Here is a 16,363-nt window from a genome sequence, read left to right on the forward strand (position 1 = left end):
CAGCTACTTCTACTGTATTCCTTTCCCACAAGAAGACAGGACAGGCCCTGAGATGGTCCGGTGACCTCTTCCTTCTGAAGGACCCTCCATGTAAGGCAACACACATGGGGAATGTCCAGAGTTCACAATGCTCAAACTCAATCTGCTCATTCATCAAGAATGTGAAACTGAGGGCCGCCACTCCACCTGCCCCCACTGGACCCCAGGGACACCGATCGGGAAGAGATACCAATTTGCTTCTAGTGACTTCAGGAGACACGAACATTAACTAATTATAAAGTTGTACCCTTATATACTAAATCACATGTACAGGAAATTAAAAATACCAACCATCTGCCTGGTACAAAAAGGAGAACAAGGAGAGTGTAGAGATGTCAGTCCAAATGAGATCTCCATAACTTCCTTGGGGAGGCAGAATCCGAGGTGTGCCCAAACCAGAGGCGGGGGGATGGGATCGGTTACAGTTGGACTAGGATTAGAGCTGGAGTCAGGGTCGGGTTTGAGGTTGGGGTAGGGTTAAAGGCTTGGGTTGAGGTTGCATTTGTTATAGTGGGGACTATGATTGTTTTCGGGTTGGCGTTGTGATGGATGGGTTGGCGTTGGGCTAGAAAGGTTTTGTGTGGTTGCTGTTGGAGTTAGTGTTGGGGTTTGATTACTTAGGAAGTTTGTAGGGGCCCACATTACGTTCCATCTAAGGTACCGTTAGGATGCACACTTGGCTCCAACCTTCTAGGATTCCCAATTCCCAGACCCCAGCCTGCCCACGCTTGGTGTCATGGTTTCTCATCCGGGAGCCACATTGCTCTAGGAGGCTGGTCGGGAGCAGGTCAGTGCCTGTACTCCACCCTGTGCCTCCCCACTCTCTTCTGGGGCCTAGGCTTTCACTAGCCTGGTGTGATGGTAAGATGTGGCATCTGTGTCTGGTGTGAGAGCAGAGGTGTTAAGAGGGGAGTAAAGTGTATTTCCCATGTATGTCTTCTGATCATCATGATGATTCAGAACTTGAGAGTGTTTCTGGGAGTCCTTGCTTACTGTGCATTTCTCCAGAGTCCTTCCCCAAAGCTCTATGAATCCTGCCAGTTCCATTGTCCATGGAAACAATGTGAATGTGTGTGTGAGTATGTGCACATGTGTGTGAGTGTATGTGTACATGTGTGTACATGTGAGTGTGTTGTGTGAGTGTGAGAGTGTGTGTAAGTATGTGTATGCATGAGTGTATTGTGATTGTGTGAGTGTATGTGTGTGTACATGTGTGTACATGTGAGTGTGTTATGTGAGTGTGAGAGTGTGTGTAAGTATGTGTGTGCATGAGTGCACTGTCATTGTGTGAGTGTATGTGTGTACACATGTGTGTACATGTGAGTGTGTGTGCACAAGTGTATGTGTGAGTGTTTAAGTGTGACTGTGTATGAATATATGTGTGAGTATGTGTGCGAGTATATGAGTATGTGTGTGAGTGTGAGTGTATGTGTGAGTGTGTGTGAGTTTATGTGTGTGTAAGTGTATTGTGAGTGTATGTGCATGTATGTCTGAGTGTATGAATGTGTGTATGAGTGGATATGTATGTAAGTATATGTGTGAGTGTGTGTGTGAGTATGTATGTGTGAGTGTATGTGTTTGTGCGTTGTGTGTATATGAGTATTTGTGTGTATGTGAGTGTGTGAGAACATGTGTGTGACTATATTCATGAATATATTTGTGAGTATATGTGAGCGTGTGTATGTGTGAGTTTATGTGTGTGTGAGTGTATGTGTATGTAAGTGTATTGTGAGTGTATGAATGTGTGTATGAGTGGATATGTATGTGAGTATATGTGTGAGTGTGTGTGAGTGTGTATGAATGTGTGAGTGTATGTGTTTGTGCATTGTGTGTATATGTGTATTTGTATATATGTGTGTGTGAGAACATGTGTGTGAGTATATTCATGAATATATTTGTGAGTATATGTGTGAGTATATGTGAGTGTGTATGTGTGTGTTTGAGAGTGTGTATGTGTGAGTTTGTGTGTGTGAGTATATATGTGAACGTATATGTGCGTATGTGTTAGTATGTGACTGTATGGATGTGTGAGTATGTGTGTATATGTGTGTGTGCAAGATTCATAGAGCTGGCATGTGTCCATTTGTATGTAACACTGTATTTGTGATGCACATATGCATTGATGGTACACTTTAGTATGTGCGTGATATGCATTAGTATGTGCATAATGTGCATGTTTATGTGTGGGCATTGTGTGTATATGGTATTCATAGTAGTGCATGTACATGGCTGGTAGTCATGTGTGATAACATGCACAGCATCCAAATACCACACAAGTACATACACCCACATATACACCCAACCCACACATGTGTGCGTTAGATGCAAAACACAGAGTTTATGAATGTATCACATACCAAATGCACACATGGCACAATATGTTTTCCACATGTAGACATCATGCAAAAGCAAAGTCAGACTCTTAAACATGTAACATACATAGCATATATGCACATACTGCATACATAAACATGTCACCCACAAACAGCTCATACACCAGGCACAGAAGTATATCTTGCACACATTCATCCATCACATGTATGCAACACATGCTACGCAGCCTGCATCTGGCTCACACGTTAATTCCTGCATTCACTAACATACAAATGATCTGCCCCTGAAAGTTGGAAAGAATTTCTTTATTTTTGTTGAGACAGGGTCTCACTATGTACTATTGCTGGCACAGACCACACTATGTAGACTAGACTGGCTTCAAACTCACAGGGATCGACCTGTCTCTGCCTCCCTAGTGCTGGGATTCAAATCTGTGCCACTACACCCAGGAGCTCTGTTTTAAAGTGGATTAATTTGGGGTTGGGGATTTAGCTCAGTGGTAGAGCGCTTGCCTAGGAAGCACAAGGCCCTGGGTTCGGTCCCCAGCTCCAAAAAAAAGAACCAAAAAAAAAAAAAAGTGGATTAATTTGTGTTTCCATACATAGGTGTGGTGTGCAGAGCCTTGTCTCCCTCCCCCTTAGCCCTCCTCACCTCCTCTTTCCTTTTCTTCTTTTTCTCTCATTAGTTCCCTTTGTTCCCCTAGTTTTGTTTATACTTTTGTCTTTAGGGTTTTACTGCTGTGAAGAGACTCCATGACCAAGGCAAGTCTTATGAAGGACAACATTTATTTGGGGCTGGCTTACAGGTTCAGAGATTCGGTCCATTATCATCAAGGGAGGAGCATGGCGGCATCCAGGTAGCCATGGTACAGGCAGAGCTAAGAGCTCTACATCTTCATCTGAAGGCTGCTAGCGGAAGACTGACTTCCAGGCAGCTGGGGTAAAGGTCTTAAGGCCACGTGCACAGTGACACACCCACTCCAACAAGGCCACATCTCCCGGCAGTGCCACTCCCTGGGCCAAGCATATGCAACCCATCACAACCTTCGTGCCACACATGATGTTACGTAGCTATATTAAGTACAGGAACCGCAAGTGAGAGGGGACAGCTGCTAGCTTCAGTCACTTAACACAGTTGTCTTCACCGGCGTGCATCTTCTCCTGGAACATGGTGGCTCCTTGGCTACAGCTGGGTCACAGACATGGCCAAAGCTCCCTCTGTTATCAGCAAAGGCCCGTGCTTTCTCCCGCATGGGTGCTCTTTTCTAGCCTTTGCCTTGTTGATCCCTGCACCTCTGTTCCGGTGGAGCACACGTGCCAGTAGCTCTCTTATATTTTCAGTTGCGAGCTGAGCCTTCAATGGCTGAGCCATCTCCCCAGCCATCCAGTAGCTTTTGAAAGACTATCTCTACACAAAAGGATCCCTGTCTCCGTGTAGGTGGCCTCCACAATGTACTGGAATCCTTGACCTCCGGGAGATGATCTTTTCCCTTCCCAAGTCCTCTTTGTTGTCCCTGCCTCTCTGTCCTGTTCATTGTTCATTGTCCCACTAGAGTCACAGAGCCAGCCCCCTGCATCTCGGTCCTCCCAGGCACCCCAGACTCCGTGTGTCACATCTCCTGTCGTGAGGAAATCAGGTGGACTGAGATCAAGCTCACAGGAACAGCCTCGCTTTGGTCTAACCACTGTTTAAAGTTTCATTCCTAAGGCACCACCTGCTGAGGTGCTGGGCACCAGGACTTCAGCTTGTGAATTTGGGGACACTGGATCCCTTCCATAACAGTGTGGAGCTTCACAACAATGTCGGTTGTGTCCAGCTCCCTAAGCAAAAGGCAACAGGCTTGGATCAGGACCGACTCCGTGCGGGGATCTGAGTCACCCAGTCTCCTGGGAGGATTCCACAAGCAAAAAGTGCCACACACACACACACACACACACACACACACACACACACACACACACACTGTTCACCTAGGTGATCCACAGATCCTAACTGGAATGTGTGACAGAGAAGTCACTAACGTGTCAGGTGTGAACGATGCAAAATAAAGGCTACCTTCCCACATCTCCAGCATGACAGTTAACCATGACCATCTTTGCAACTTGCCTTCCAAACTCCGCCCTCACATTTTTCCTGTGTTCTTTGATGCTAGTCCACAAAACGGCCGTATAACTAACTGCGCCAATAAACTTACTGATCACGAATGCAGTTGTAAATTCAAGTGCCTCTGGACTGGTCAGGTAAATGCAAACAGGGTGGCATACAAGAGGGCTTAATGAAGAGTGTGGCTAAATGGAGACACTGCTCTGCCAAAACAAGTATTACATCCGGTGTGCTTTAAAACACCTGCTGGACACACACAAAAAAAGCCCCCAAGCTTGCCCTCCCCACGCAGCTGCGAGCATCTCATCTAAGTGAGCGTCACTGAAGATGTGGTGAAAGGTGGGTTTCAAAGGCGGGTGCACAGACCTGCTTTGGAATCTTGGGTTCTTATTTTACTTTGTGTGCCTTGGTATTTACCCTCCATGTATGTATGCCTGTGTGAGGGTGTCAAACCCTCCGGAACTGGACTTACAAACTGCTGCTGTAAGCTGTCGTGTAGGTGCTGGGAATTGAACCTGGGTTCCCCCGGAAGAGCAGATCTCGGATTCCTCTCTGCATAACACAGTACTGCCTCAAGCCTCCGATGTGAGGAACATGAAGAATAAAGCAAGCCGCGATGACGATTTTATTTTTAAATCAGTGTCTTCTAGAGCAAGTCTGTTCTCATGTGTGGAGCAGTTGTGCCTCTCGGTGGTAAAAGTTAAGAACTGCACCTTAAATAAATACTCCTGAGGCTAAAATGCACTCTATGGGTGAGACAGTGCATTGGAATCCAGTCCTGAAGTAAACAAAGTAAGTTGCATGGGTATTTGCGCTTCATGCTTAGGCTCCATGCCCAAGGCCTCTCCCAGCAATCACGGCCATCCTGGAGTGGTTCTGGTGACAGTTTAATAGCACTTGTGGTGCAGTAAACCCTTACAAAGCACTCAGTCTGCCTAGACAAGTCTACCTAGGCACTAGCACCTTTGCAGGCTCTGAGCACCTCTGGGCTCACACTAGATGTCCTTCTGTCTGGTGACCAGGTGAGACAAATGGGTACCCGGTTGGTTGGTTGGTTTGGTTGGTTAGTTGGTTTGGTGAGTTGGTTGGTTTGGTTGGTTGGTTGGTTTGGTTGGTTTGTTTGTTTGGTTGGTTAGTTGATTGGGTTGGGTTGGTTTGGTTGGTTGGTTTGTTTGGTTTGTTTGTTTGGTTGTTTGGTTTGGCTGTTTGGTTGGTTGTTTGTTTTGGTTGATTGGTTGGTTGGTTGGTTTGGTTAGTTGATTGGGTTGGTTTGGTTTGTTTGTTTGGTTGGTTTGGTTGTTTGGTTGTTTGGTTGGTTGTTTGGTTGGTTGGTTTGGTTGGTTGGTTGGTTGGTTGGTTGGTTTGGTTGGTTGGTTGGTTGGTTTGGTTGTTTGGTTGGTTGGTTTGGTTGTTTGGTTGGTTGGTTTGGTTGGTTGGTTGGTTGGTTTGTTTGGTGGGTTGGTTTGGTTGGTTGGTTGGTTGGTTTGGTTGGTTGGTTGGTTGGTTAGTAGGTTGGTTTGGTTGGTTGGTTTGGTTTGGTTGGTTGGTTGTTGGTTGATTGTTTTGGAGAGTGGTTGTTGTTGTTATTGTTATTGTTGTTGTTGTTTGCGCCTTTCACTGAGTGGTAGTAGGAAGGGGCTACCCTGGCTTGGAGTCTGTAACCAAAAAGGAGTAGATCTTACAGACTCCAGAAATGTCACAGGAGTAAAAAGTACCATTGGATTGTAGGAGGTGCCACCCAGATTTCTCTTTTAAGCAGAAAGGTATGACTGTGGGGTGATCACCAGGGATAAAAATGGCATCCAACAATCAGACCAAGAAAGCCTGAATTTACCACAGATCTACCTTCTTGGAAAGGAGGAGTTTGAGGTCACTGGGGGTGAAGAGAGGATGATGGTGCTTTCTTTACCTCTGTTTGCCTCTGGCCACTTGTCTAGGCCCCTGTGCCTGCTGTGGCTGTTTGCAGAGTTTACTTCCCTGGGGAAGAGAAGGAGCCTACACATTAGGCCCACCAGGGAGTGGCAGCTCCTTCCAGGGGATGGAGAGTCAGAGGTCGGACCTTGCTGCAGACTGTTAGGCCCCCGGAGAAGAAGCCCAGCTTCCCACCCCTCTCCCTTCTTGCATTCTCCTCACAAGATCCTTGACTCTTGTTTTCTCTTGCACACTGATGTTTGCTATAGCACTATTCACAATTGCTACCTTATGGAAACATGTGAATTCATGGTGTGCAAAGGAAAGTGGGCACAATCGGAGACAGCGCTGAGTGAATTAATTAATCCACCTTTGGAAAGACAAGTGCCTTGCCCTCTCGTTTGTGAGTCCTAGGTTTCCTTTAAACTAAACTTGTTCTTTGACAGTTCATCTGTGTGTGCATGTGAGTGTGTGAGTGTGTGTCTGTTCACAGGAGTGTGTGAGTGTGTGTATGTGTGTGTGTATGTGGGTGTGTGTGTGTTATATGTGTGAATGTGTATGCATATGGGTGTGTGTGAGTATGTGTGAGTGTGTGTATGAGTGTGGAGGTGGGTGTATTATGTGTGTGAATGTGTATGTATGCATGTGTATGAGTGTGTGTGAGTGTATTTGAATGTGTGTATGTATGTGAGTGTGTATGTGTGTATGTGTGAGTGTGTAGTGTGTGTATGAATGTGTGTATTGTGTGTGCATATGAGTGAGTGTGTATGTATGAGTGTGGGGTGGGTATATTATGTGTGTATGTATGTATGTATGTATGTGTGTGTATGAGTGTGTGTGAGTGTGTGTGTATGAATATGTGTATGTGTGTGTGTGGGTGTGCTATGCATGTGAGTGTGTGTATTGTGAGTGTGTTTGTGTGTATGTATGAGTGTGTATGTGTGTGTATGAGTGTGTGTGAGTGCATTTGAATGTGTGTGAGTATGTATGTGAGTATCTGTATGTATGTATGTGTGAGTGTGTGTAAATGTGTATGAGTGGGCCAATGCATGTGTTATCACCATCACTGACAAGATGTGTGATTTCCCACCCCACCCCCGGCCAGAAACTCACTCACACCCCTCTGCATCCAATCCTTCTCTGCTCTATACACCTCCTTCCAGGCAACCACTGTGCTGACTCTGTCACTGCAGCCCGTGTTGCCGTTTGGAGTCCTTCACATCGCTGTCCATGCCGTTTCTGTATCTGCTTCTCCTACCCAATACAGTGGCTTTAGATGGGATCCTGTGGTCACTGCTCCTCACCATTCAGGAGGAGACCTTAGTGATGGACAGAGAACTGTTTGTTTTCTGGTTCTCCTGTTGACAGTCGCATGTGTTTCTGGTTCTTGGCAGCGATGCCCAGAGCCACTGTGAACATTCTTGTTCACGTCTTCTTGGACATATGCTTCCATTTATTTTGGGTAAATATGTGGGAGTGAGAATCCTGGATCATAGGGTGGGTACGTTTAACTTCAGCAGAAGCTGCCAAACTGTATTCCCGGGCAGGCAGACAATCTGCCAACTGATTTCAGCAGCCCATCTCATCAGCCAGAACGAGCCACCAACTTCCCTCCTTCTCAGAGACTGCACAACTAGTCCCTGGGCATCTGGAGACTGGAGTGGCTTCAAGAGACAGGTAGGGGCTGGGCAGAAGCAGAGGATGAGACACGGAGAGATGCCCACGTGACCTGCCTCCCAGCATCTTCCCAGTTTCCCTGCAAATCTCCCAGAGCCTTCTGTATGCAGAGAGATTCTGAGATGTCCCAAATGTCTATATGAAATCTGGAGGGCAGAGCGGGACAGATGTGAGGGAACTGCTGTGGAAACCAAGGAAAAGACCCATCCCGTTCCCAAACACCATGTCTTGGAGGTGGAGCGGGACCGCCCCTGACTTCCTATAGCTTTTCTGATGGCTACCTCCCTAGAGCCAGAGCCAGCTTTCTTGTGGTCACGCCTCTATCCCAAGGCTCTCCCTGTTTGCCTTTCCCACCTTTCATCTACAGCCAGTGAAGGTTCAGTGTCAACCATGTTTTCTTGATCAAAGCTTTAGAAAACCGTCTTTAATACAAAAGGATAGTACAGGCCACTTCCACTAAAAGGTGAGCCCACAAGCATCCTAGAGGCAGGAGGAAAACTTGCCTTTTTCACACAAGAGATGTTGCTCAATTCCTAGAATGTTTGCTTAACATGCACAACACCCCCGCCTCAGCACTGCAAAAATGAAGTGTGGTACCCGCCTGGAATCACAGCACTGTGGAGGGAAAACCTAGAGGTTCAAAATCATTGTTGGCTACAAAACCCTCCTAAGATACCCGAAGTCCCCACTAAAAACAAAACAAGGAGATGAACTTTAGTTAAGGGTGCTTGCCACAAAGCCTGAGGACCTGGGTTCAGTCCCCAGGGCCCATAGCACGCAACACACACACACACTTTCTCTGGCAATGGCCCTGACTCCTTTGTCCAGTGAGGTTGAATGTTTAAGCAAGCCGAATACAGGCTCTTGTTTTAATCCCAGCTTTCCTTTCCCCTACTTCCGTGATACCTGGACCACTCACCCCATCTCTCCAAGTCTTAGTTTCCTTATTTTTAAAACCAAGGAGTTGGTATCCACACAGTGGAGTTCTTGTGTGGTTCTCTTGTGCTTGTGCATGGCTGGCATTATTAGAAGAGTTTTATTACATACACACTTACGGACTGGCCATCGCTGCCCCAAAGCTGGAAGTTGTCAAGGGGCAGAATCAGGCGCTGAAGCAGCGACCTGATGGTAGGTAGATCCGTGAGCCGAGGCACGCTGCTTACTCTTCTGCCCCAGGAAAGGGAGAGGAGGGCTGGCTGGGACCTGCTCCTCCGAGCAGTGGAGCAAATAGGCAGGAAGGAGAGAGGAGGGGGATCTACACTCACAGACCCAGTCAGCATTTGGTTTTCAGTGTGCTTTCAAGGTCGGTCTGCATTTTACCATCCAGGTATTGGTTTTTATTCATACAGGCTCAAGGCAGGTTTCCATATGCCTTTGTCAACTTGGTGCCTCCATGACCATAACTGGTCTGGTGTCTCTCAACACAGCCAGGTTCTCTGTGGGTAACCTCGGGGATGCTGAAACTGCTTGCCCCAGATCCGAGATGTGCCTCTATACTTCCTGGCCTCTCTCTTCTCTGCCTGTTGGGCAATGGTCAATTATCACAGCCCTTACCAATGTCCTGTAGTCCCCAACTTATATAATACTTTATTAAATGCCTCCAGAGCCACACAGGTCAGGGGATGGGCCAGGAGCCAAGACTGGAAAAGGAATCTGCTGGATGTGTTCTATATCTAAGCCACTAGGGGCCGCCCATCTGGCCAGCCTTACCTGACTCAGTCTGCAATATTCCAACAGGATCCCAGTAGCCTTCCAGTGTCCCAGAAACCCCAGGCAGTCTGCAGACCAAATGGCAATTGGCCAGGTACCCATTCCCTTCCCCTCTGTGAATTTTAACAAAGCCTTTGCAGGTTAAACAAATTCTGCCCCCATTCCCATCCCCACTGACCCTCCTGAGGTACCCTGCAGTCACCCCTCCTCCCGGGAATCATGAGGGTATAGAGTTTCCACCTCCCCTTCTCCATCCAGAATACATGTGTGGCTCAAAGCGGCTCGCTTGTGAGGAAGGCTGTAGGGCAGGAGGTACCATGGTGAAACGGAACAAAGAGGACTGAAGGCACCCACTTGTATACACAGCCGGTCAGCGGCAGTCCTGGGTAACCAGAGCTCCTGATGACATATGGCACAGTTCAGGTGGTGACAGGCTCAGTCCTCTTGAGGTCTCCCTGGCTACAAGCTGTGAGGAAACCTAAATGGCTTGTTCCCAGCCAAGCTAGAGAAACACTTCCCTCCAAGAACCTGCCGTAGACAAACCAGGGTGAGCCAACCTCTTTCCCCCGGTCTCGGTGGAGGGTGAGATGGCCTTGGTACTCCCAATGAGACAGTCTGCAAAGGCTTAGTTGATGGGCAAGCTGTCTCTATGCCTTTGGGGGCTCCTGGAGTCTCTACATCGAAATGCAAGAGGGCATTATCACACTGTGGGAGTCATGAAATAAATATTTCTCAGCTTAGCGCTGTGTGTGTATGTGTGTGTGTATGTGTGTGTGTGTGTGTGTGTGTGTGTGTAAGGGAGGGGATAGGAGACAGGGAGAGGGAGAACATGTGCAGTGTGTTTGCCTTGTGGGTCACATGGATGCCAGGGGTTGGCATCAAGATGTCTACCTCAATTGCCTCTCCACCGTATTTATGGAGGTAAAGTCCGTCATTCAACACAGTGTACCATTTCAGCTAAATTGGCCGGCCAGGAAACCCCGAGAGACGGAGTTACGGGTGCACATCGCCATGTTGCACTTCTGTGTAGATTCCATTAATCCAAACTCGGGTTCTTATGCTTGCACAACACTTTACCCACTGAGCCAAGCCTCCAGACCCTTCCAGTCCTTAATGTAACCCTAATGGCAACCCCAGGAAGCAGGTAGGGTCACCCCCATTTTATAGATGGGGCACTATAAAGGGAGGCTTCAGACAAAGTGTCTAAGCCAGGACTGGAGTCCAGAGAGCCTCCACCTCAAAGAGCAGACCCCTGGCTGCTGCCATCGGCCAACCAGAGCAGCTTTTGGGGAAAGACTACAAGAGATGCCTGCTTTGTCCTGGGCCTCTTCTCCAGACTGGAGCCCCCCGCTACCCATCAGTGCTTTAGGGGAGCATCTTTTGAACGAGAACGTGATGTAGTAGGACTGGTCATCTCCCGGCCTCCTCATGTCCTTCACCCAGCAGCTCCCGTCCCTCATCCAGGACCCACAAGCAGACGCCACAGTGCAGTTGAACTTGTGAGCATATGCGGATTTATTTTGGCACAGACTTGGCATCCTGAACCCTAACCCTTCAACCCATATCCCCTAAAACAGCTCTGATAGCTCTGACAGTGACAAGCTTGTTCTCAGGCCTGGACCGCACCCAGAGTGGAGAGCAATGACCTCAGAACCAAGGCCGAGGGCCTGTCACCCCCTTACTCCCTAGAATCCAGGAAAACCCAACCAGAGGCAGAGCCCTGCCTACGCTGGCAGGTACAAGAGCATCCGCAGGCTCCTGTCAGTAGAAAAGCAATTCCAACCAAACCACCAGGCCCCAGCAGAGCTAGGAGCAGCCAGTGTGACTCTAGAGGAGAAGGTGCCCGTGGACTGAGAAGAAAAGGAAGCTGACCCCCAATATGTAGGTTCAACGTTGCCCTGGGAGGATACCTGGCTTCCATGCTCAAGTCCGAGAGGTCCAAAGTCAGAGGACCAATAGCTTCCTCCAGCTCAGTGTGGATGCCGTCGCCTCCTCTTCCCTAAACTCGAGGGGCCTGCGACTCTTTCCTTCCACCCTCCTGGGAATGGGGAGCCACTTGTCCTGAGCTGCCATGCTATACCCAGCAAGCCTGAGGGCCGGGACACACAGTGTGGTGCAAACTTCTTTAAGTGAGGTGCATGCGGGTAAACCTTTTGCCAAGCATGATTCATTGTTGCACAGGCCGCATCTGGCTAGAGCCCAGACTTGCTCCCGTCTCCTGCACAGCGCTTGTCTCCAGCCTCTGCCAGAGAATGCGCACCAGGGGATACAGCTCTCGACTTCCACAGATTTCCGTGCCATGCTCCCCTGATCCCAATGTGGCTTCGACGGGGGACAGGGATAAGCCAATTCATAGGACATCACAGTAGCCGTAGCTCTCAGACGCAGAGCTCCTACGAAATGCCCAGGGAACATCTATGACCCTAAATGAACTCCTGCCTCAGGCTCAGACACACTCAGAATTAGGGGCCATCACCAACATGCCTAACCTTCTCCACCCCACCCCAGACCCCTTTAGGTGGCTTCCCAGCCAAAGGCTCAGATGCTCAGGTCTCCCCCACTACTGGTCCTAGGGGATGACAACTGGACTGGTTGGAGGATATTCAACTGGGCTTCTCTGTTTCCTACGCTGCCCTCCAGAAGTCTGTGAACTCTGAGCAGTATAGGCTGGGGGAGTGACTGCACTACCCAAGGGACATCTGCACCCTTTGTCTTTCTGCGTGGCCTCAAGCCATCAGCCAGAGGACTAGGTTGGGGGTAGGGTAGGAGGAAGAGGGAGAGATCTGTATGAATATCTTGCTTTCGTGATATCTCTCAAAACGCACAAAAGCCCAGGGAAGGGTGGCAGGGCAAAGTGGGGCAGGACTGAGGACAGGTGCAGGAGCAAAGGGGTTCGGGAGACCAGGGCTACTCCCTCGGGGCATCCTTTACCCCGGAGGGTACCTAGACATTCTCTTCCTCTGGCACCCCGGCACCCAGCATGGGCTCACGGGAGGCCTCCTTAAATGTCCATGGAGTGGATGTGAGCAAGGCTTTAGGTCCGCAGTCCCATCCTCCTGGGACACCTGCTTGGCACTGCAGAAAGACAGGTCCTGGCATCCTCAGTGGTTCTGGAGGGAGACAACACCAGCCATCAGATGGCGCCCAAGGCTGGGCCACAAGAAAGCGGGGACCAGGCCTCTGCTTTGCAAGGGTATCAGAGACAGGCTCTTGAGCCTCCCTCCTGGTCCCTGCCAGCCCTCCAATCGGGTCCCTTCCCTGCTATCTTCCCGGTCACTCGGGTTCTTTGGCCCTCACAATCATCAGTGTCTGAAGAAAAGGCCAGTGACTCTGAGACCCCCCAGAGCTCAGCATTAGACCCTGTAAGGCTAATGCTGCCACTGGCTATCAAACAGAAAGAACAAGCACTTCTGGGATCCTGGGGCTGCCTATGAACCTCTACTCCACACAAAGCAGGAGATATTTTGAGGAATCTCCTCAGGAGACGGGGTGTAGTGTAGCCAAGCTCCAGACTCAGGTTGCACGGTCTGTCCCAGAGCAGGAACATCCTCACACTGGTGAGGGCCACTGTCCTTTAGCTCGAGCCCAAATTCTACCCTAGGAAGGAAACCAGACCAACTAAGGGCATGTGGAGGGACAGAAAACTGAAGGTGCTGGCACGTCAAGTTGATGGAGATGGAGTCGAGCTATGCCGGGGTGCAGAGTATCACACCTGTACCCTGGGGGTGGGCTTTACCCAGCCACAAGATCATGCCCAATACCAAGTACCAAGCCCCGCCACCCTGGCTTCCGGGCACATCCTCTAGCCATACCTGGTAGATGAGGGTCAAGTCAGGAGGTGAACGAATAGGATAGCCAGGCCGATGTTCAGCAGGATCACCATACAGATGAGGACGGTGTTGGGGACCTGAAGGCATGGAGAAAGTCTGTCTGAGTCCCCAGGACCTCTAGACACCCCCAAACACCCAACAAGATTACAAAGCTGGGCAAAGAAGCCAGGGCTTACAGAAGTATCTTCCTAAAAGCTTCCCTACTTTATCCACAGTTGGACCCTGTACCGGGGTCTATAGTGGCCTCAGGAGAGCTGGAAAAATTCTTGAAACTAATTAACCCAATCCTCCAGAGCCGCGAATAGAAGGCCACATCAAAGGCAGAGTGGAGTCTGGAATTCCAACATTTAATCTAAAAAGCTAGCTTTTGCTCTCTGCAGCTGAATTTGGTTCCTGGACCCCAGTAGAGGCCTGGGACTCAATCCCTGTTGGGATCTTCCTCCACCCTACCTCACCCCCAAGCCCTCACTGCCGGGTTCAGAACAGAGAGGTGGCTGGTGTGCGAGCCAATGACAGACTCCCCACAGGTGCACTCTACAGGTCAGACTCCCAATTGCTGCTGGTCCTCTGCCTTGTCACCTGTGCTCAAGCCCTCTGAGAGTCAGGTCACACTCTCTCCCACTGTCTTGAAGTTAGCCCCTGTCCTGTCCTGCCTCTGGTGCCCCAATTTACCCCCAACTCTACGCACGCACACAATCCCTCCTGGAACCGCAAGGACCTCACAGACTCGCCTCTGCCCGCAGCCTCACCTCCTCTACCTCCACCTCGGCCTCGGCCTCCTGTGCCACTTCTTTCCGGCCCTTCTTCTTGGCACCCGCCTTGCTCAGCCCGCGGGCCTCTGTCTTGCGCGCCTTGGCCTTGGGCTCGGCTTTGGGGACTATGGGCTTGGGCTCCAGGGTGGCGGGCTTGGCGGGCACCCGGCTTCGCGGCGCAGGGGACTCCTCTTCCTGGACCGTGGCGGAGACGGGGGACGGGGGCTCCGAGTCGGATCGCGGGACCTCGGGCTCGGGCTCGGGCTCATCCTCCAAGGGCGGGGGCTCGGGTGGCCCGGTGCGCACAGCGTAGCTGTGGTAACCGCGGTACAGTGCCACCTCAGGCTCCCGCGAGGGCGCGGGCGGTGGCTGCAGCGCCTCGATGGCCATGTGCTCCGAAGCCGGACGCGCGGGGCTACGACGGCCGGCGCCATCCGATGGCGTGGCGGGCCGGCTGCCCTCTCCACCGGGCTCGCCGTTCCAGGCACCCGGACTCAGCAGACCGTCCTTTGACGATCCCGGCCGGGGTCTCTTGGGTTGCGGGGGCGTTCCGGCCGGGGAAGGGGGTCCGCCCTCCGGCTGCGGGGTCTCGCGCTCATGCAGCTGTGGGCTTTCCCGGGGCCGTTCGGGGAGGCCGGTGCCCGGGCCCCGCTCCCGGGGCTCCAGCAGGCTCTCTGAGTTCTCCAGGATCTCCTGGAGCAGCCGACGCTTCTGATACTCCGGACCTGCCAGGGAGAACAGAGAGAGGTAGGCTTCGAACCCACAGCTTTCCAGGCTGTCTTGGGCCAGCAGAGTAGCGTCTATGAGTCACGTTCGTTTACTCGGCTGCCACTCACTGCACGGAGGATCAGATTGGTGGAACAGACAGTTTTAATAACTCTGTGAGGTGGGTGAGATTAGGAATTCTGTTGCACAGAGGAAAAGGAGGCGCAGGGAGGTTAGTTTGTCCAGCATCATACAGCAAAGGGCCGAGATGATGTGCTTAGCTGATCTCTTTCCACCTTTACGTCTGAAAAGAATTTGGCTTAATCACACTATTGGAAGTTTTTGTTTTGGTTTGTTTTGGTTTGTTTTGGTTTGGCTTTGGGGTTTTTTGTTTGTTTTGCAAAAGCCACAACTGCAAAGGTCACCCAACGCAAGCTAGCGTTGTGCTTCCTGTAACCAGCAGGGGGCACACTGTGACCAGAAGACTCACCCCCTGCATCACGGAGGGCCACTTAGGATAGTGAGCTGCTGCGGCCAGAATGGTGTTTCCAAAGCACTAATAGCATGTCGCTCACTTAAAACCCTTCCAATACGCTAAACACCAACCTCTACGTTCAGCAGCCGGCTCAGCTCTGCGAAGCACAGTCTGTGTCGCAGTCCCCTGTCTCTTTACTCAATTCACCCTCTGCTGCCTGTTGTATGCTGCCTGAATGGAGCAAGATGTGTCTCCTTTTCTTCTGTGCAACCGAATTCCTAATCTCACCCACCTCACAGAGTTATTAAAACTGTCTGTTCCACCAATCTGATCCTCCGTGCAGTGGACGCTATTCCACGTCCGTGCCTTTGAATCTGCAAGCCCCCTCTTCTTGATCCCTCTGCCCAAGCACCCAGCAGTTCCTGTGCAGTAGTCCTCAGATGGCCGTGCCAGATGCTCCATCACTTGCGTCATTGGGCGTGTCGTGCACGGGGGCCACCCAGACCCATTGAACCTGACACTCATGAGTGGGCCCAGTCAGGAGCAAGTCAAATCCACAGACCTGACCTGGTCTCAGGGTCCCAGTCTGAACAATCAGCCCAGCATTCATCCCCTGTGTGAGATGCAGTCACCAAGAGACATGGCCACTGCACGCTGACTGCAGCTGTCACATGACCCTAGTTCATGCCCATGCCACAACTCAGGGGCTGAGTGTTACCATTTACCCTGCACGACATCCCAAAGCTGGTGATCAGCAGGTAAGGATTTAAACATGAGTCGGTGCTATCCAGTGCAAGCTGCCCATGTGACTCCAGCGCCATGCCTGA

General features: G+C 50.5%; 1 protein-coding gene across 2 annotated transcripts in view; it reads right to left on the minus strand.

Annotated features, from left to right (window-relative positions):
• Nucleotides 1–11,265: 11,265 nt before the first annotated feature.
• Jph2 (junctophilin 2) overlaps nt 11,266–16,363 on the minus strand; it is a 64,413-nt gene continuing 59,315 nt past the window's right edge. For both annotated transcript variants that reach the window (XM_087651121.1, NM_001037974.2), the window contains 3 exons: nt 14,354–15,081; nt 13,587–13,681; nt 11,266–12,884 (listed from right to left, as the gene is read on the minus strand). In XM_087651121.1, the coding sequence (XP_087507247.1) occupies nt 13,601–13,681; nt 14,354–15,081 (809 nt within the window). In that variant the 3' untranslated portion in view covers nt 11,266–12,884; nt 13,587–13,600. The remainder of the gene's footprint in view (nt 12,885–13,586; nt 13,682–14,353; nt 15,082–16,363) is intronic.

Source organism: Rattus norvegicus, chromosome 3, assembly GCF_021556685.1.
Source record: "Rattus norvegicus strain SHRSP/BbbUtx chromosome 3, alternate assembly SHRSP_T2T, whole genome shotgun sequence".
Classification (NCBI taxonomy): domain Eukaryota; kingdom Metazoa; phylum Chordata; class Mammalia; order Rodentia; family Muridae; genus Rattus; species Rattus norvegicus.